The sequence below is a fragment of the Camarhynchus parvulus genome, chromosome 4 (genome assembly GCF_901933205.1).
Source record: "Camarhynchus parvulus chromosome 4, STF_HiC, whole genome shotgun sequence".
Taxonomy (NCBI): Eukaryota; Metazoa; Chordata; class Aves; order Passeriformes; family Thraupidae; genus Camarhynchus; species Camarhynchus parvulus.
This window is the reverse complement of record NC_044574.1, coordinates 28,106,156-28,127,572: the sequence shown is the minus strand read 5'-3', so window position 1 is coordinate 28,127,572 and position 21,417 is coordinate 28,106,156. Positions and strand designations below refer to the sequence as shown.

At 41.6% G+C, this 21,417-nt stretch overlaps 2 protein-coding genes across 4 annotated transcripts in view; one reads left to right on the top strand and one right to left on the bottom strand.

Moving 5' to 3' along the window:
• Window positions 1-21,417, bottom strand: part of LOC115902986 (multifunctional protein ADE2) — a 41,345-nt gene that overhangs the window by 7,002 nt on the left and 12,926 nt on the right. Inside the window, exons 6-12 of one of the 3 annotated variants that reach the window (XM_030947050.1) lie at window positions 19,588-19,674; window positions 16,102-16,173; window positions 14,989-15,390; window positions 13,593-13,658; window positions 12,377-12,567; window positions 2,952-2,997; window positions 2,165-2,362 (exon numbers count right to left, since the gene is read on the bottom strand). In XM_030947050.1, the coding sequence (XP_030802910.1) occupies window positions 2,165-2,362; window positions 2,952-2,997; window positions 12,377-12,567; window positions 13,593-13,658; window positions 14,989-15,390; window positions 16,102-16,173; window positions 19,588-19,674 (1,062 nt within the window). Of the gene's footprint in view, window positions 1-2,164; window positions 2,363-2,951; window positions 2,998-3,269; window positions 3,370-12,376; window positions 12,568-13,592; window positions 13,659-14,988; window positions 15,391-16,101; window positions 16,174-19,587; window positions 19,675-21,417 lie in introns of those variants that run through there. The other 2 variants (XM_030947051.1, XM_030947052.1) reach the window with 2 other exon arrangements.
• PPAT (phosphoribosyl pyrophosphate amidotransferase) overlaps window positions 3,145-21,417 on the top strand; it is a 44,704-nt gene continuing 26,431 nt past the window's right edge. Inside the window, exon 1 of the mRNA XM_030947053.1 lies at window positions 3,145-3,713. Within this exon, the coding sequence (XP_030802913.1) occupies window positions 3,586-3,713 (128 nt within the window). The 5' untranslated portion in view covers window positions 3,145-3,585. The remainder of the gene's footprint in view (window positions 3,714-21,417) is intronic.

The window sequence follows — 21,417 nt, the reverse complement described above, 5'->3', positions numbered from 1 at the left end:
TGGACCCCATATTAAGCAGGGACAGCCAACATGCAGATCAGCACCCTAAGTGCAAAATGGCTCTTTTTTCAATTTCACTCTTGAGGAAAGCCCCACCTTTCTCCCTGACTGCTACAGATAGGTTAAACTCTACAGAAGGAAAGCCTTGTAAAATCATGGCTCAAGCCTGTTACTTTGGCTAAGTAGAAAAGGACTATGGGAATGTGGCTCAGCTGACTTAGAGGTAGAAAAACAAATTATAAAACCATGGTGTGTTCTCATTGTGGCCTATGGTGGTTGGTTGAATTATGTTTGTTATGATTTAAAACTATGTAGCTGGTAATGGGCTAACTGCTTAAAAAGGCCTGGTTTTTGCCATAAAGCAGCTTTGCTCTGCACCTGCCTGGGGACTCTGCGTCACATACCTGACCAGGGCAAGACAACTGCCAAGCCCAGTCAGCATCTGCCAGACACAGAAGGCAAAGGAACTGCACTCAGTCAAACCAAGTTCTACTCCATTCCACTTCCAGAACCATAAAGAAAGAAACAAAAAGTCTTAAAATATGAACACTGGCTCTTTAAAGTCTGGTGCACATCCTTCAAAGGCATAATGATTTAAATAATCTAAGGCACATTAAGGCCCCTTTCTGGTTCATTACAACATTTTTCATCAGTGCGGATGTGTGCTTTTGCTAGGCTGACATTAGCTCTATTCTAAAAGGGAGAGAAACTTTAACAGAACTTCGTAAATCATCACCTCTGAAAGAGTAGGTAAAGAAGAGTTGCACAAGGCAAACAAGCAAACACCCTCTACAATAAGGCATTCCCACTATCTGCATCTACACCACTGAAATAAGGAAACTGGAGAAGAACCTCAAAGTTCTTTTGTTGCTTTAAAATGCAGATGCAGTTTACTCTGCATGTTTTTCCATGGCACCTGTGGAAGTTATGAGTACTAGCCACTCATGGGTTTTTGAGAGGTCAACAGAATGGCTTCTTCATGTTAAAAGTGCACATCTGTAGGACATGAAGTATTTTGATTGTTATCTTAACTATCACCATTCAAGAATTAGGCAAAACATCTTACTTATTGCTCCTAAATGAAAATTAGAAGTTTTAATCAACTGCAAAAATAATCAAATACCTAGGAGGCTTCTCAGTAGTGTATTCACAACAGGCTTCCCAAGAAAGTCCGTGACTTAGGATTACACCAGTCTGTATTTCTGGTATGTATTTCTGTGTAAGTAGTTCTTAAAATATGAGCTGAGACAAAGCTGTAACTCTAGAGAAACCATATTTATCTTCCCCATACAAACCATGATAGGACTTCACAGTTAGCTATCACCACACCTTGTAACAGATACTACAAATTCTAGAGTAACTCAGCTGGTGCCTGAAGCATTCTTTGTGTGAATGTTTCAAAGCACACAGAGCACACAGTTATAAGCAATCTTAGCTAAGCTTAAAGACACTTTAAAATGCTTTCTCAAAGCAAAGCTACTGGGTCCATTTTTGGAAGTGGGGTGCTAAACTTACTTGAGTGACTTAAGTTATGTACTCCATAAAACTCATTGCTAGCATCAGGGAGTCTGAATCTTTTAAAGTGAAGATTAAGCTCCTGATACACTCAATACAGACTGATAAATGTATTTTGCAATGTGGTCCTTGCAAGTGTTATGTGCAAAGCTTACAGAAAGTTTATGCTGCTATAACACACAACTGAGGGGGGGAAAGACACTCTAATTTTATGTTTCAGCTTACATATACAGATTTCACAATGCCTAGACACAGTGTGGTAGTACCACTAGCTAGAAGTGTTCTATGCATGCAGATATAGTAAAGCAAGGCAGATGCATCAAGCCTAGAGCTACAGGTAAGGAGGTGTAGGGTATGGAAGACCTGACAAAAGCAGAGGGGAGGGGATTAGAGGCATATCCAAACAAGCAGGAGAAACTACTGCAGTTATCTGCAACACCAGATTACTGCAGATACTCTCGTGTTCCAAATGAACAAGTCACTCACCCAGCTCTAAAGTATCAGAGAGAAAAGCATAATTAAAGGCTAATAAAAAGAGACTAAGAAACCACAAAAGCCTCAAGGCAGGTTACTCTTTTATAAAACAACACTGTTTCGTAATAACGTCTGAAACATACAAGCATACACACTCTGCCTTTCAAATACTGACCAGCTTCCTGAAGCAGCTGAAACACACAGCTTGTCGTTGTGTTGGAAATGGCAGCCTTCCCTTCCATTCGGTCTTTCCTGGCTGCATTTCCCGCCGTTATTTGGTCTTTTGACTGCATGAGAACACATCCCGGGATATCTGGCAGCTCGTACACTTCTTTCGTTTTACCTTCATTAACTTTTTTGCCAAGCTTCAGGTCTAGAGGAACAAAAAAACAAAACACAGAAAAAGAAAAAAAAAAAAAGTCATTTTTGCATAGCAAAGATTTGTTTACTTCCGCACGCAGAGCCACCCCGACCTCCCCGAGCCCCGACCCACGGCGCGATCCGGCCACGTTCCCCCCAGCAGCGAGGCCGCAAGCCCCGCTCAAGGCTCCCTCCCGACAGCACGGGGCCCGCGCCAGCCGCGGCCGGGCCGCTCCGGCGGAGCCCCGGGCAGCCGGGAGCTGCCGCCTGAGCGCGGCGGCCGAGAGCCCCGCTGCTCTTCTTTTCCTTCAAACTTCGGGACAATCCCGGCGCTCCGCCACACGAGCGGCACGGGGCGGCTGCCGCCCCCAGCATCCTGCGCCGGGAGCTGCCCCCGCCACCTCTCCTGCAGCCGTGCCCCACCCTCGCGTAAGAGCGGCTACCCACGGAAAAAATAAAAAACAAAAAACCCAAAAATTTAAAATCACTCCGGGAAAAAGTTGGTTCTCAAGCACCTACACCGCAAGGTGCTGAGCGGGCACCGGGCCCCCGAGAGTGGAACCTCCGACCGACAGACCCACCCCCGACGGCTGCCCGCTTACCTGATGCTGCGGGGGCCATGGCTGCGGCGGGAGCGGGCGCGGGCACCTAGGGCACAGGAGAGAGCCTGAGCGCACGCCGCAGGGCTCGGCCGCCGGGGTAAGAAGGGGCCGGCGGAAGGGGCGGGCAGCCCGGGCAGCGGGCCGCGACACCGCCCGCCAATCGCCGCCCTACGCCGCGGGGCGGCCCCGCCGAGCCCCCCGAGCGAACCCCGGACGGCAGCATCACCCCCCCCGACCCCGTCCCGTGCAAACACAGCCCCGGCCCTGTGCCCGGCCAATGCCGGCGCTACGCCGCGCTCGGGCCCCGGCGCCCCGCACCCTCACCCCGCGGGCAAACGTCCCCTCGGCCTGGGGCGCCCCGCGGTGTGGCGGGCAGAGTGGAATCTAGGGGAGGCGGGGCCGGGCGAAGCGGCGGAGCGGGCCGGGGGTGCGGTGTCGCCCCCCCCCGTATGTAAATGAGGGCGGGAGGCGCCCGGCGGGCCACCGGGATCCCCGGGCGGAGCGGCGTTGTGGGCTGAGCGCGCCGGCAGCAGCAGCGCGCGGGAGCGGCTGGACCGGGACCGGGAGCGGCTGGACCGGGACCGGGAGCGGGAGCTGGAGCGGGGCCGCCGCGCCACCACGTGCTGCCCCCGCCATGGAGCTGGAGGAGCTGGGCATCCGGGAGGAGTGCGGCGTGTTCGGCTGCATCGCCTCCGGTGCGTGGCCCACGGAGCTGGACGTGCCCCATGTAATCACGCTGGGGCTGGTGGGGCTGCAGCACAGGTAAGAGGGGCGCGGGGCCGAGATGTGCCCGGACGCGGCTCGGTGTCGGAGCGGGCCGCGGCGGCTGCTCGGGGCCGTGCGGCGGCACGTGCAGCCTGGAGGGCCTCGGGTCTCCGGCGGCGGGAGCGCCCTGGGAGGGGAGGGGAGGGGAGCGCTCCGACCGGTCCCTTCCGCTCCGCCCCGGCAGGGAGCCCCGGCAGCATCCCGGAGGCGAAGGGCACGAGCACCCCTCTGCCTCCTGCCTCCCGAGCCGGTCCGGCCGAAGGAGAGCTGTCGAACGCCTTTGGACCTCGGCTGCATCTCGCCTGAGTCGCACCCGCTCTCGCTACCGGGCCCGCGCCACCGGCCCGGGCGTTCGCGCGGAGCTCGCGGTGTGGCCGCGTCCCGGGCGGCGGGAGTGAGCCCCGGGCGGCGGGGCCGAGCCCCGGCGGCGGGCATGAGCCCCGGGCGGCGGGGACAAGCCCCGCACAGCGGAGTGCACCCGCCGCCCCGTCCCAGTCGCCCCGAGAGGGAGGCCCGGCTATCATTCTCAAGATGCTCACCTTAAAGTGTAAGTCACACAATCCGAGGCTACCGAAACTGAGCAGTTCTTAAGCGGTTTTAGGTTCCTACTAGCGGTAGTGGTTTAGATTCATCATCACGATACAACAAAACTTCTACCTGACATGTCTACGGTAATGTACAACAGACCTGATTCACTTTCATCCATGTGGATGCAGAGCTACAGAATGAAGTTTGGGTTCTGCTTCCATCTGGTTGGTATTCAAAATAACAATGTTACGGACTGACATATACCAATCATTTTTTCAGTGGTGCCAGAAAAGTATATTGTCCTTGTAGGAGCACATGCACAGCTAGGCAAGCACAAGATCGTTCAGTGGTACATGCTGAGCCTGTTTGCTGTGCTTGATTCCACAGCTGGAAAAAGTGTGCTAAGTAAACACACTCCTGACAGTCTAGGTGGGTGGGCTACCTAGGTAACCTGGGCACGGGTAAGTACACATGCACTGAATAGATAAAATACATTCTTTGTATTTCTCAGGTCACAGACATGGCAAATGTTGCTCTGAAATTGGTTTTGGACCAACAATAGGAAATCGTTTACATGGACATTTTCTGTTTATTACAGTAGAGTTTCATATACTTTTCCTGGTAAAATGCTGCATTCCTACTGACTCTCATATGCTAATAATTGTCTTTTAACTGCAGGTATATATATTTTGCCAGTGTCCACCAAAAATGTTTTTATTTGGAGTGATACAGCCAAAGTCCCAGGATAAAGCCATGGTTTTCATGTAAAATGAAACAATAGTCTCATTTTAGCTTGCATTGATTTTCTCTGAAGAGGCTGGAAATAATCTTACCTTGTTTGTGCTTACAGTTACACTGGTAGACCTGGAGTATTTTAGGTGGGATTGATGTATTTTCATTATTTTGCATTTTATTATCTCAATTTTCATTGCAACCTTATTTCAACTTTTCAATATGTTTTGGGTTTTTTTTTCTTTGATGGGCACTTGACAAATATATTTAATTTGCTTGACCTTTTTAATATCAGATATGCCCTATGGAGGACACAACTGTACACACCAATATCATACCATGATTGAAATTCATCATTCATTCACAAATTCTACAGGAAGCTACACACCTAGAGGCATATATGCACTACCTCTGATTCTGATCTAACTCAGTAATGGTCAAAATTTTTAAGGGATGCTTTCCTAAAGGCATAAACATTGCACCTGTAAAAGTGAAACAGTCTGTTCCATTAGGTATACCTTTGCAAGCACTCAATAAAGTTCTGTTTAATAGCTGAGATGTTAATGTTCCTATTTTCTTTGCTAATGTTTCTCTCTTTCCATTTTTCCTGTTACAATGGGTAGAAGAGCTGGCATCCCGATCAGGAAGTAATAAGATAACAGTTATTTTTCTTTTTACTTTTTGGAATGTCTCTTGAAAACCAGAGTTAAAGTTTAGCATTAACTGAATCAGTAAACTGCATTAGGCCCATAGTTTTAAAGTTAAAAACGAAGACATGTCTCTTAACCATAGGCCTTTAAAAAGAAATAAATATGAAAGAATAGGCTATCCAAGTCAGGCCTGAGTGACTAACAGAAATTTGACTGGCCACTAGAAAATACAGTCCTTAGACATCACCTTCAAATTAGTAAGGATATTTATGTAATGATTGCTGCCCTTTGATATAAGCATATTCTTCTATATTCGAATTAGTCCTGTGCAATAAATCAAATTACAGAATTTGGCCCTTAATTTATCTTAGATTTTAAAATTCAGAATATTAAAGTATGGCATTGTATCAAGCTGCATTTCTGAGATGCCTGGGCCATTATAATTTCTAATCTTTGAAATCTTACCTGTATATGTAAAAATCCAGAGTATTTGTTAGAGGCCACAAAAACATAAAAACATGCAGCATAAATTCTTTGTGCTTTGTGTTCTGATACAGCTGGTTGCAGCAAGGTGAAGGACTTGGCTGTTTCTGATAAACTGCCAAGAATGAGTTGATCATTTTTATTACTGTGGCATTGAAGAGATTTTCTTCAATGTGGATGTTTGCAGCTGAAAACTTGAAACTCTGTATGCTGCATCAAGCAACCAAAATATTTAAGCATGTGTTCAGTGGTGTGTATGAGCAGTGCTTGTGGCTTCACTCACTGAAACTGTTCTGCATTAAAAATTGATGTGTATATGTAAGCAAAGTTCGAGAGCCCACAAGTAGGCTCATAATCAAAGACGAAAGATACTTGTAGTTTCACTATTGTGACATTAGCAGAAACTTTAAAAGTTGTTTGGGGTTGCATTTTTTTCAATAATTAAAAAGCAACTGCTAGTTGTTGAGGCTCAAATTCTCACTCCTTTGTAGCAGAAGTTAGAACAGAGCATTTTATTGGCTTTTACTTTATAATGGTGAACTGTGAATTAAAACAAAAAATGGTATATTCTTACTCTCAGTCTAATCAAGGCCTTCAACACACTTAAAAACATTTTATCAATTTAACTTGACACCTTGGTAACATTTTACAGCAGTGAATTTTAGCAGTGATGCTCATTAACTTAATTCTGCTCAAGCAAATCATGTTATTCTGGCATCAACATTAACAAGGCTTAAAAGTGGACGGTCTAAATCATCTCTGCATTTTGTAAGCCAGGGAACAGAGTCACTGCAAAATCCACTGACAGCATGCCAAAATCAAATCAGAGGACGTTGGTAAGGAGAGGATTTTCTTGGGGGCGGTGAGGGAGGGAGGAGTTACTCTGAATTACAAATCTATTAGACGTCATTTGAGTCCTTGACCAGGACAAATTTGCAAAGTTAATCTTCGAGGAAGTGTGATGTCAACTTTTTGCAAAATTCTCTGGAAAATATTTTTGGCAGTAATACTGTGTACTGAAACCTGAGTGTATCAGCTTGGTACTTATTTTTAGAAAAAGTCTTTAAAAACCATCTTTTATAAAGGTAGAAGTCCCATTAAGTCAGCTTAATGAGACTTAATTGTTTCAGCTGGGCCTGTGTATGGAACTCGTTATCAGTGGAGGCTTGGCTAGTGAGATTTTTGGTACCTTTTCTGTTACTGTCCTTTATTAAAACTCATATAACAGAACCCAGATAATCACCAATGTAAGTTAAGACACTTCTCTTTCAATCTAGTAAAGTCACTGGTTGCTTCCCATTAGCCATCCTTCCAAATACCTACATTCAATATAGCATAATCAAAGTGTTAATCTACATTCTATATACAACATTTTGGCTACAAGATAGGGTTTTTTTTTAAAAGACTATTTAGCAAACCATTGGTATTGTGACTTACACGGTGAATCTTTCAATCAAAAAGCTTAAAACTGCAATAGTATTTGGATGAGAATTTTCAGAGGAGCTCAGATATACTACAGGTAATAATCCTGATAACTTGGTATGTAAGGTATTTATCTTTTGCTTTCATCTCAAGAACACTATGAGTTCAACATATCTCTCATTCCCAGGTGCAAGAAGTGCAGTGTCAAATGTCCTAACTATCTAAATACCAAATTTTGTAATTAATCATATTTCTTTGTAAATCCCCTATGGAATATACAGGGTACGAGGTTTGCCTAGCCAGTGATTGAGTCTGTATGCTATTTTATGATAACATTCACGCTCTATGTGCTGCTAAAACATTCCTGAGTACTTTTAGACACAGAATGTAGATGTAAAAACCCTTCTTTTAGTTCTATCTTGGTTCAAGTTTTAGGCCATTGTGTGCTGCAGGTGATGACAGCCTGGCTTAATTACATTTGCAAAGCTTGCTCCTGCAAAAGAGAGGACAAGAAAGACCTTTTTGCTGTGGTGAGCTCTTCCATCTGCTAGGTTGTTTTACATAACATGCTGCAGGGCTCAGGTTCCTGCACACTCATTTTTGGGAAAGTGAAGAGAAGCCAGATCTCATTCTAACCAAGTTGAGGTCTCTTCAATGTACATGTCACAAAGTGTAGTTCAGTCTAAGCTTTTATCTCTGAATGTGGAGTAACCAGTTGGAATGAGGTAATGTTATAAGGAGTGGAAAAAACAGGAGGGGAAATGGTGCAAAACATGAGATACAAGAGGACATTTCTGAGGCAGCTATTATGTTTATTGTGGCCAACAGACTTCCAATTACATTAACCTAGCTAGAGGGCTGGGGTGAGACTGTTCATTCTTCTGTACTTTGACTGTAGATAAGTCATCCGTATACATCTCTCCAATAATTTTCACAGGATTGCTTGGTTGGCTTGTCTGCCCATACCTTAAATTTGAGCCTCATGCATGGAGGGAGGGTTGTATGCAGCAACCTGTGTTATCACTGGGTAGTTGAGTTCATACAAACTCTCCTGGCTCCACTATCTGCCAGATCACCATTCCCCATTAAAAAAAAAAAGCAGGGTTGTTTGGAGGGGCTTTTTATTAGGTTAGTTTTAATTTAAATCAGTTCTGTCAGTTGGGTTAGCACTTGGCCATATGGATGCTTGTGCCAACACAAAGGAGACCTAGCTGCATAAGAAATAGAGGATGACTGTAGAGTAAGGACTGCAGAGTCCTTAAAGCCAATGATGCAGATAGTGCTTGTTGATCCACCATCAGTGCAAGCATTTCTGCTTCCTGAAGCTCATTCTCAAAGCCTTTGGCCCAGACAGTTTCTCAAATAATGTAAAAGGGCATGCAGAGGCCTTTCTAACAGTCCTATTAAAAGATGTATAAAGTGACCCATTCATCTTACTGAATAAGTGTGTTTTAGAGAAGAATGAAGCTTTTTAATGTAAGTCAGAGTGGTAACAGTTCCATTTATCTGCTACAACTGCAAAATCTCAGTATTGCCATTTGCAAACTGGGGAGGAGACAGATTTGCCCTCATGCTAATCTTAATGGCCCTCTGGCAGTAATGCAGATATTTGACGAGGGAGAAGACCAAAAATCCGTTATTTATAGGATTGATGCTCTTGCCATCATTACTTGGTTTTGATTATTAAGCTGAAACGTTTTCATAATCTAATTTACATTAAGATTCCCAGGATCAGTTACATGGACATGTTGACTTGATCTGGCCTTTCTCTTGAGGATCCATGTTTAAGAAAGGCTCTCCTCCCAAACACTGCAGTCCTGTGGTAGTTCCCTACATACAACCATTTAGCACATGGCAGATGGTGGCCCACATTCCATGTCACTGTCCATAAGTGTGTCTGGACTAAATATTGTATGACTGTAATAAACATAAAGCTGTGATCACTGACAGAAGAGCTACAGCAAAAGCTTAAGTGGATATAAAGATACACTGGAAGGATGACTTAGATTAACTAATACTATTTCTGAAGGGACTGTTTTGAGAAATCCTTTGGCCTAGGAACATTCTATTTAGCCCATTGTCACTACCCCTGGGGATGCTGGCCAAAGGAGACAGATCATAGCTCTAGACAACCAGAATCCTAAACATTCCTGGTAATTTTGTCTCTAAGCAAAAAGTTTTGTGGAATTGTAACTACAACCACAGTGAAGAAAGGTTGTTTTGATATCACTTTATCTGTCTCAAGTAAATTAGTTGTTATCTGTATAAATGGGAGTAGTGTACAAATATCAGATGATGCAAATGCCCCATCTTGCATCTGATATCTCTTTCCATCTTTGATCGACAATAAATGAACAGCAGGGCAGAAGACACTTTTCTGACAAAATATTTACAACAAGCAAGCTATGCTTTGCAGTCACAAAGCAGAACTGAAGAGGAATCGTACACAAAGGGAAGTCCACCTTCTTTGAATATTTGTTTGTTAGTTAAATCCTGCTCTCTGGAAAGTTTTCTGAGGGAAAAAACCCTTTACTTGGAAAGTAAACACACTTGTGTTCTTTTCTTCTGTCAGTTTTTGCTTCATGTCTACCACCTAGTGTTGACATGAACCATTTCCAAGTAGACTGCAAGTTGCTCTGCAATTTTCTGCTCTGACCTGCTCAGAATTTAGTGAGTCATTTGCCTCAGCGCTTTTTTGTTGTTCTCACCTGAATATCAGCATTTAAAAACACATATATATTCTCGAAAGATCTGCTGATTTTAATGAATTAGAAGTATTTATATTTATCTTCTGGAAGGAGATAAAGGGTTTGTTTGGGCCATTGTACTGAATGACACCAAGGTTTGGAAAGATTTGGATCTTTGTGCATCATGCAGAATTTAAAGTGGAGTTTGTCGTCTCTGCAGTGCTAATTGCTTCCCTCAAGTTAGTATTTCTTCTAAAAGGAGAGGCACACTGCAACAAAAATAACTTTTCAGCTGTTCAGAGTTAGCCCTGGAACATCTGGAAACTTGCTGAGCTACTTCAACTCACACAGAAAAAATATTTAGGGTCTTTTCTTACTAGATGGGCTAGTGTTGTTTGAGGTTGGTGAGATGAACTGGTTTATATGATATCCAGCAAGAACTGGATTCCTCAGAGTAGCATGGAGAAAAGGGGAATCTTGTTGGAATGAGTTTTCAAGTCGAGTTCAGCCTTGCATTCATGAAATAGAGAAGTTAGAGCAAAACATGTAAGTTACCCATATTATTTTCAGTACAGTTACTGCAAATAATTTAAATAATAATTTAATTGAACTAAACTTTTAAATGTACTGGTGCAAATTACGGTTGGGTCACATGTTTTTTTGCTTCACATGTGGAAGGAGTAACCTGTGGCTTTAGTAATGTGGGAATGGTGAGGTCTTCAGCTGATTCAGCATGTTCTATAGGGATACCTAACTGCTGTGATAGGCGGGGCAAACCTTGTCCTCCTTCCAAAGACAACACTTCTGAATGCAAGTAATACAATGCAAGTTCAAAGATGTACCTTTGAACTAACCCATTGTAAAGAGAGGGAGAAGAAAGATTTTTAAACCAATCATGGTACTAGTATTGTTGTAAATTGTAGTTTCAGTGACAGTATTACAAACCAAAGAAGGTTTATACTGAGAAATCAGTATAAAATGTGAAAAGTAGTAGATAAGCATACACTGAAAAAACTGTGTATCCATGTATAAATTAACATTATCAAAAAACTATTATTTTCTAGGGATCTCTCTCCTGACTTCTCTGAATTGTTTTAAAAATGCTAGTCAAATGGCAGATTAAATCCACCTGGGTGGAAAGTATGTGCCTTCATAATGTCTCCCATAAAGGATCGACTAGGCAATAATTAAGCATAGAGCAGGAAATAACACATTATATCTAGTAATATTTTTATGTAAAATTTTATGAAGAGAGACTTGGATGGAATGTAGGCCTCTGTGTGTAAATAAACCTGGTGGCTGTTGCTGCTGCAATAAGAACTTGACTGTTTGACTTGAGTTGTGCCTTTGTATGTGCCCAGAACTGACCTGGCTTTGGCTGGGCTGTGTAGATCTATGCCCAAACATGACTGAGATCCAGAAAGTTCTTTTGCTGGAATACACTGAAAGAAAAACCCTGCAAATGTAATACAGACCATAAAGTACTTGCACAACCACAAAATGAAGTAGTGGCTAGTAGGATTTTGCAGAATAACAGTTATGATATGGCATTTGTCTCTTAGCATATCATGCATGTCATTGTTCCCTGCACTGTTTCTATGTTTTCTGTGGGTTACTGGACATGACAGACCCCTTGCCGAGTAAATTGCCCAGTACCTTGACCCAGGGTAAATGCTAGTTAAGGAATTAAGAGTTGTATTTTCCCCATCAGCCCTGCCTAACCAAAAAGTTCTCCTATGGCTTCAACTGTTTGGTTAATTGCAGAGGACTAACTTGTTAGGAAGACGATGGACATGATAATTGGAAATGATGGGATGAAATTTCAACTGTACATGTTTTCTTTGATGAGTTAAAGTAGGCATCAATTCTGTGTACTTTCTTTCAATTAAGGCTGCTCATTGTGGCATGTAGGTGACCAGGTGAACCAGGCAGAGGTCGTATTTTTTTATTTGACTAACTGACATCACCACTAAAAGCTCATAGTAAAGAATTATGATGGAAACTCACACCTTGTTTTAGTGTAAATGACTGAAGGTGACTATGTTAAAGGGAAGCAAGCATGTACTCATCTGGGTAACCTACACTTAAATATTTCATTTCATACTACCTGACAGAATCTATTTGCATGATAATTTCATAGAAAGTTCATGAAACCAACCTGTCGTATGGCTGATGGGTCAGTATACACCTGTGTTCTGTTGAGGTCTTGCATTTCTTCCTGCTTACAAAGCCTTTCAAACAGTAACTTTTTGCCTTCTGTTACTGTATGCACTCTCTCTGTTAATAGTTTTTGGAAGTGGAGTATGGTGTTTTCAGAAGCACTTTTCTTAAGTGGAACAGGTGACACCTCTGTGGACAAAAGCAAAGTATGTGGTTAGAGTGCACAAGTCAAGGAACTGCTGACACTGAAGTTTAGCACATGCTGGATTTTCCTAAAGCTGTTCTTCTGATCTGCTTTTTGGCAGGCATTGCCTGGTGTTGTATAAGGGATCATTGTATAATGGAGAGTAGGAATGCATCAGACCCTGTAAAAATCACTTATATCTCACACTTTCAGTTTTGCCTAGCTACAGTCCTCTCCAAGAGGTACTTATATAATAGGCAATAAATGAAAGTCTATTCAATCACACAGAGTGATTAAATACAGAGTTAGTACAGTTTGTGGTGGTGAACTAAACGGGTTGAATTAAAAAACATAATGTTCACATCATTTCTCATCATCTGTTTGCAGATATCGTTTTAGTATTAAAAATAGTGGTGAGCTCCTTAAAACCAAGATTTTGTTCCTCATTGTTTGATTTTATTTAGGGCCTGTCAGTTTTGCAGGAAGAAAAATAAGCTGCTGACCTTCCCCATATCAGATCACATGCCACATATTTCCATCCTTAGCATCATTTTTCTCTCTCCATAGTTCTCTCTTCTATCTTGTCTTTGACACAGCTATCTTAACCTGTTTTCTTGTGTACAACACATTAGACATGTTTACAGACACAGTAGTGTAATATGAGGAAATCACATCCATGACTGCCTGTCCCTACTTTCCCTTAAGCAACATAATTAAGATATCTTGTTTTTAAAATACTATATTTTTTCTTTGCATATGATTCTTATAAATCAAGTAAGTTTTCCTGATGTTTACCTCATTTATACCAGGAATGAGGACTGAAATAAATAAATTGCAATTTTCCTTAGGCTTACATTCTTATCAGAACTCTTCTTTTGCCAGTTGTTCTGGGTGAGAGGAGAATGTTGATTTGGAGCTTGGTGTTAAATTCTAGGATTATGTTTTTTTAACTGTTTGAATACTGGATATAAGAATCTGTCATTCAATTCAACATCATGTATAGATTCTTTTAAAAGTCAGGGGCTCTTACCATCATTCCATGTTTTTCTCTTGGTACTCAAAGATCCCGTGTTTGCTGTAGCATCTTGCACTGAAACTTAGAAGAGAAGAACAAGGTGACTAAGCCTTTTGTCGAGATTCTCAAGGTACAGTCAGTCACACACCTAAAGGTTTTATATTACAAAAGCAAATACCCTCGGACAAGACACATTTATTTGGCAGATGCCTCAAGCAGATTAATAACTGAAGCTTCTTTTCTGAAAGGTTCTTGTTTTACTGGCCACTGCATCAGCATTCACAGATTACACAGTCCTTTTCCAGCATGCTAAAATGTAAAACAGCCAGGTTGGTTGTTGGGTTGACATATCCCATTCATGGAGAGTAGAAACAAGCAGCAATATATTCAGTTTCTGTATTTGGAAGAAAATACATGTCTTGAGAATGTGATCTAGCACAAGACTGAGGCAGGGGAGAATTGTCATCCCACAGCTTTATGGCTGTCATTCCAGCTGCAACTAATGCACTACTGGATGGTGCCCTTGGACACCACATTAGGGCTGGCTTAAGGCTGGTTCCAGCAGTTTCTGCTCAAGCCGTCCACCTGGCCTTTGCTGCAGAAATGGTTCAAGTTCTCAACTAACATTTGTGCTGTTGCAAACTATTTAACATATTGAGAACAATCACAACTAGTTCTGCTTTACCTTAAGTCACTGAACCCTAAGTTGCAGAGGTTCAGTTACTTCTTCTATGACAGCACCTAATCTGCCTGGAGCAGGGGCAGGTGCCCCTGAGGTCTGAAGCAGTTGGCCAGTCACAAGAACCCTTACAGCAGACACAAGATTAGCTGTGTGGTTCCTAGATCAGAGGGGTTTTGATATTAAGATAGAGGCAAACTCTATTGTGAAAACTGAATCTGCTTTAGCAAAATTAATACAATTATTACAAGCGCTCAAATAAACATCAGTGTCCTGGATTTTTCTTGACTGCAGTGTGTATTGAATTAATATACTTTGGGGTTTTGGAGTCCTTGCACTTGGCTTGATTGCTACTGATTTCTGCAGTTCCAAACAGTATGAGCTTGCAGCTCTCTATCCATCAGACTTTACATGCCTGCTGTATGACCTCTAAAACCTGCCATGTGTTCTAGCACCATTGCACTGTATGTCACTTAGGCTTTCAAAAGCAGATTCTCCAGTAACACTGAACACTTCAGTGCTTTCACTTTTTGCTAATATTCTCACTTCTACATGTCTCCATAGACCACTTGAGTTTCCTGAGTGTTCACTATGTGACCATGCAGATAGTTTCCCCAGTTATTTTCCCTCTCCATTTCTGGCCCCACATTTTACACCTACAGCATGGCTCAAACAGGCAACTTCAGAAAGTTCACCTGAAGCACTTTATCTCATCACTGAAGTTTTTAGTACCTGATAGTAGACTTGAGCTTTCACATCCCCAGCCTGAGGTTCCCAGAGGCTGCCTTCTTAAGATACAGTCAACTTCATCATAAAATCTCATTTTTCTCCTGGGATTTCCAAGATGCTCATTTTCTTTCTGCAGTGCACGGTATTCGTATTTTAGGTTCTTGTACTTTGTGCGACATTGTTTCCAGTCTCTGTCTATACCACATTTCATTAATCTTCTGGCAATTTCCTCAAATATTTCTTTATTTCTTGTGGCCCCTTCAAGCATTTGTTGTATCTTTTCATCTGACCATATGTTTATCAGAGCCCTAACTTCATTATCACTCCAGTGTTTTCCTGCTCCAGTATCATTAACTGTAATAACTTTAAAGTGATTTTGTGCTTCTTCCAAGGGAATGTGATTGTCTGAAAATATAAATAAAACTTAACTGTAAATGCTATAAATGCATGCTAAATATAAATATATGAAAGCATAATTGCAACTGATAAATAATCAGTTAATGATTAATATTTTATATATTTTAATATTTTATACATTTTATATCTTTGTAATTTTTAATATTTTATAATTTTAGTATCCATACACAATTGTTTTCTCTTAAGTATGCAAAATATGTAGCAAGTGGAATCTCTTGTTTCTCCAAGGCATCTAAAATTCAACATTTTGTCGTTATAATTGTGCCACTGTTGTTGTGAAATTAAAGACATGTATCCAAGTGTTACATGTAGAAAAGCAGTAATCATGAAGTTTTAAAGATCTCAGCATTGGTGAGAAGTGCGGTTTCAAATTAAAATGGCAATGTGCAAATGAAAAGGCTGCTTGGGATTCAACAGAAGAAAAAAAATCATCAGACTTGAAAATAATCAGAAGTAGGTAGATGCTGCTCATTAGATTATGTATAGAAGGCAAAGTTGAACTACAGTATTAATAAAAGTTTTGCTCATGAAAGGAAAAGATCTATGAAACAAATTTTTAAGTTTATTAATAAAGCTAGAATGGAATCACGAGCAGAAAAGTAGAGCTGTGTTTACAGTAGAGATGTGATTGCTCCAGCTTTGGCACTGAAAATACAATGTGATTTATTTAATAATAAATGCATGAAAATTATTACTCACCTGTCCCAACCATCTGTTTTGCTACTGGCGTACAAGATCTGTCTTCTGAGGTAGTGCTTATAGAATCATCATCTACAGAAACACAGTTTTAAATAGACTTGGATTTAGACAAATAAATTGCTAGTATTATTGTCATCTTCTGTAAGAAACACCTCTTTCCCCCTTGAAGTGTCCTAAGCCCTCAGTCTAACCCATTAGTTATAGACTTGAAGAATCACAGAATCATGGAATCATTTAGGATGGAAGCACTGATCATTTAGGATGTACTTAACATTGCCAAGTCCACCAACAAATCACATCCCTAAGTGCCACATCTGCATGTCATTTTAATCCCTCCAGGGACAGTGAGTCCACCACTGCTCAAGTCCAAGGTGACAGTTCTGCTGAGCTCCCTCCTTACTTCACCAAGAACTGAAAACACTGCCATTTTGTGACTGCTACTGCCAAGAGGCTCCAGCCACCACCAGTTCTCTATTCACAAACACCAAGTCCAGTGGGTACCTTCCCTAGCTGGCTCCTTCACCAGCTGTGTCAGGCAGTTGTTAGCTACACACTCCAGGAACCTTCCTAGGCTGTGTCCTTTGCTGTGTTGTATTTCCAGCAGACTTCTGGTCAGCTGTAATCCCCCCAAGGGCCAGTGACTGTGAGACTTCTCCCAGCTGCTTATGGAATATTTCAGCTGCCTCTTTGCCTGGGTTGGGTGGTCAAACACAGACTCCCACCAGGATACCTGCCTTGTTGCCTTCTTTTGATTCTTACCCATACATCCTCATCCCTATTTGTCACCATCATGAGCTCTAGACTATCAAAACACTCTCTAACATACAGAGTATCCCACAGTCTCTACTTTCTTGCCTGTCCCTTCTGCAAAGTTTATAGCCATCCATTGCAGCACTCCAGCTGTGCAAGTCATCCCTCTGTGTCTTCAAGATGGAAACTAATATCATTTTCCTGCTACACAATGGCTTCCAGCTTGTCCTGTTTGTTGCCCATGCTGTCTGCACTGGTGTGGATGAACCACAGCTGGGCTTTTCGCCCCACCATCTTTTGGGGGTGAAAAGCTCAAATTTCTACATGGTCATTCTCAGATGCTTCTGTGGTTTCTAACACATCAATAATCCCTGTATGTCTTTGCTGATCTCCATTCCCTGACTACTAAGATAGCCGATCAAAGGACCTCTCTAGAACACCACCCCTCCCACCCCACAAACATTGGCATGTTGCCCCCAGGCTCTCTAGTTAAAGTCTGGTGTTATCTCTTCCCACCTGCAAATTTAGTTTAAAGCTCTTTCAATGAGTTCTGCTAACTTCTGTGTTAAGATCCTTTTCCTCCCTTTGAGATAGGTGCCAACAAGTCTGGTGTCATGGAACCGTGATTGAAAATTCCAGTATTTTCCCAGTGTCACCAAGCTTGGAGACAGATAGTGATCTGCTGGCTCTTCCTGGTTTTTCCCCACATCATTCTTTGCAACTGGGAGAAGGATACTTGTGCTCTCAGTCCTTTAACCAGTTGTTCCAATGCCCTGAAGTATCTTTTTATTTGCAACTTCATTGTTGCCTACTGAGAAGTTATTGAAATTGTCTATGAACATCAAAACCCTGCTTTGGTAATTCTGTGTTTATTTGCTCATGCTTGGACTACTCTGAGGCTGAAAGTTCACTTTTGTGTGGACTTACATTTTGAGTTAGGAGGAAGAGAAAGATTAGTTCTGATTGTTTGCTAGGGGTTGTCATAGACTAATTATGTTCAAAACTGGTTTTAGTAAAGAGTAGAAATAAATATTCCTTTTATGTTTTGAACAGCTGAGTGCTTAGGCTCTGTCAGAAATAAAGATTCTTTGTAAATAAGCATGTTCATTTGATGTGCTTTCTATAATGGTAGTTGCCAATATATGCACAAACTAGTACTTAGAATAGAATTCATATTTGCTCTATAACTTGTTTTCTCTTCAGTCATTTGGCAAGCACTTGTTTTTCATAAGCTGTGTGCAAGCATGTATTTTGTACCTGTGGAAAACTTGGAAATCATACTCTCATCAGCATGTGTATGTGATTTACTTGGGATACTAGAAAAAAAGTGGGTTTTCTCATAAACAGGCACCCTATAACTCTTGAGAAAATCCTCGCATCTTCCTTAACACTTGCAGCTGTTAGAAATGGGCTAAAACAGAGCTGTAGGTCTACTCCTAGGCTCCTGAGAGATTCCTTTTTTTTTCAAACCCTTAACCAACTTCCCCATGGCTTCCATTTCTGTGCTCATTCTCTCAACCATACTGGCTCTCTGGTCTCTTCCTGTCTTTGGCAGTGGCACTTGTGTAGTGCTGACTTGCATGATCACTGTGTTCAGTTGGATATTACATGATAGGGAGTTTGTGTGTATGAGGCAGTCAGTTGAGCTGCATGACATTTTATTCTTCACTTTGCATTCGTATGACCTCACTATGTCTCAACTTTCAGGGTCACAGATTTACTTTATCCTCAGTGTCACTTGTGTTCCTGTGTGTCATTGTTATGATGGCATTGCTCTGATGTTGTCCTCAGTGTCACAGTCACTGCAGTTGTCTTTCATAATCAAGATCAGCCAATGCAAACAGTTGTAAAGGGTGTCTAGCATAGGATGTCTCAACATCCAAACTACAGATAACATTATTGCTGAAAAGGAAGCTCTTGCCTGGAATATGCCTGATGCATACAATAGAAATATTCTTATGGTAGAAACTTTCAGTGTCAAAGGCCAAAGAATTGCTGTTCACACAATCACTAAAATTGGGTTTTTTTCTATTAACTTCTGCGTACAAACATCATTACTGTAACGAATATTTTGATCCAGGGTGTCAGGCCACTCTATTTCAATGCAATCATTATTTCCTCTGATGTCTTTTTTTCATGATCATCTATGGTCTTATGCTCATTTATTCCAGAATATTAATATCCCTACTGTGTTGTAATGTTAAATTTTAACATTTAAACAAATCTTCTCCTGATCACTTATCATTGAATATATGACTTCTACATATTGCTGAGGTGCTGATTTTAGTTTTATATTTAAAATAGTTCAGAATATATATATATGGAAATTGTTTGCTGGTAAATCATCTGATACTAAATGCAGTCATTAAGTAGTTTGAAAATACAGACAATGTATAAAACTTTCTGAGTTTCTGAGACAGCCATTTACCTTTCCATTTTATCCTCTCTAGCAACTGTGTAAGAGAAACCATAGTTGTGTCACAATCAATTGCCGACTAATCGTACTCATCATAAAAAGGAGCATGTTGTCTGGGAAAATAAGATTTTGTTATAATTATGGGAAGGGGAAATAAGTGTTCATACATTTCTGCACTATAAATCAAAACCCATAATTTATCATAACCTAGAGGTAGAACAAGTGTAATTTCCTGGAATAACATATGAACCTTTGGAATCTGCAATGCCCAGTAAAGTAGAATGTCCTGTTAAAACTATCATGACAAAGTCCTGACCTACCTATATCAATTGTCTCCTTCTTTATTTGTCTAGCTTCCAGAGGTGCTGGGGTGGAGTTGGCTAATTCCCCCTCATCTTCAAGGATTTCTGTAAAAAATAATAATTTACAGAGTTCTTATTAACTAAACACGTCTTGAGTGATGTCTTGAGAATCAACTACTCAGAATGCTGCTGATAACTTCTGTTAAAGATTTCCTCTCTTAATACATTAAAGCTGCCATTTATCTGCAGTAATAGACTTAAGAACAGAGTGTTCCTGCTTATAAAGTAAATCCAGAACATCACATAACAGCTGCAGTATATAAGTTTATGGGTTACGTGTGCAAACTCTTAAGTTATTTTAACCTGGATCAGAATTTGTAGAATGGTTCACTGATGGTGGGTGTAAGATATCTAGTTACTGATAAATGTTCCTGCAGCAGAATAGGCAAGACAGTAACTTGCATAAAGGGTGCAATATGTACTGAAATTATTGAAAGACTCCCAAAAGACTGATGCAAAGAGTGTTTGAATTAGTCCCAAAAAGGAGCAAGGGACCCTGACACATCAGGGTGCTGTGCTTAGACAATTGATCTGTAAGGCTGCTTGCATGATGCAAGCAATGTACTAAAGCCTGTCCTGAGAGCATCTCTGCTGCTGCAGCTTGCAGGGGTTTACATCACACAGCTGGGTGACAGAGGTGTCCCTAGACTCCCCTCCATGGGGAGGAGATCTCCACTCCTCTGCCATTGGCCCACTGGTGTTAAGGGAAAATTCCACCCCTCTGCCCTAGGACAGAGGTATGGGCAGGTGGATGATGCAACTGGTCTTGCTGATCCTCACTTCCCAGTGAGGACACTGCTCTACAGAGATTAAACGGTGAAGGCCTCATCATGGATCAATGACAGCAGTTTTCTGGCTCCCAGCCTGTTCTCAGTCCAGTCAAGAATATTGCCCCTAAACATTGAGCAATAAAGTTTAATCTAGAGCCATTTTATTAAAAATTACCCCCAGATCAATACAGCTTTGTTTGCATCAGATGTTCTTTGTGATGAGACTAGCATCATATGCTTTTTTTTTTTGAGCCAAGAATGTGGGTAGGGAGCCTGGCTTTTTTTCTAAGGCACCTTTCAGAGTTTTGGAGGGAGGGCACAAAAAGAGTAAGACTGAGCCAAACAGAACAAGCCATCAACAGTTTTTGGCATGGATGAAACACAGTGGCTCTATCTGAATTGTTAGTGAAGCTATAGACAGTTGCCAGCAAATATGCTTAATCTCTACTTTGTGTTTGAAGCACTGCTCACAAGGCCACCCGAGCAATGCTGTCACAGTCTTTCCTTTCACCCACTCAGACTGATACAAGCTCTGTTCTCTTTTGGCACTCTGTCAGCATCACTAATTATCTTGTTTTCTGGCTCATGAGGCAAGATTAGTAATTTGTCTCCTAATCCTTACTCTCATGTGTGTCTTGAATAGTTTAAAACGGAATTGGGATATGTTAAAACTAGGGAAAATTTTTAGTGTGTGGCTTATGTTTACACTCCAACAACTTGCAAAGTTGCTGCTCTGTCATACAGATCTATGAGAGTGGACACAGAAATATGTGGGTGCTCATTTAGGAGTGTATGTCTGCAGCCCAGATATGCCTAGGCTAAGGCAGTGAATAATCAAGAACTTTGGGGTTTGCACTTCTCTGAAACACTGCCTAACATTAGCCTGGGGCATATGTATGTAAACATTATCTTTTGACTTTGCATCTGTACATTTTAAAATTCCTTGCACACAGCAGCAAGTGTTCAAGCCAATGTTAAGTGCCTGAGTACGTACCAGCTTAAGATCTTAACTTTAAAC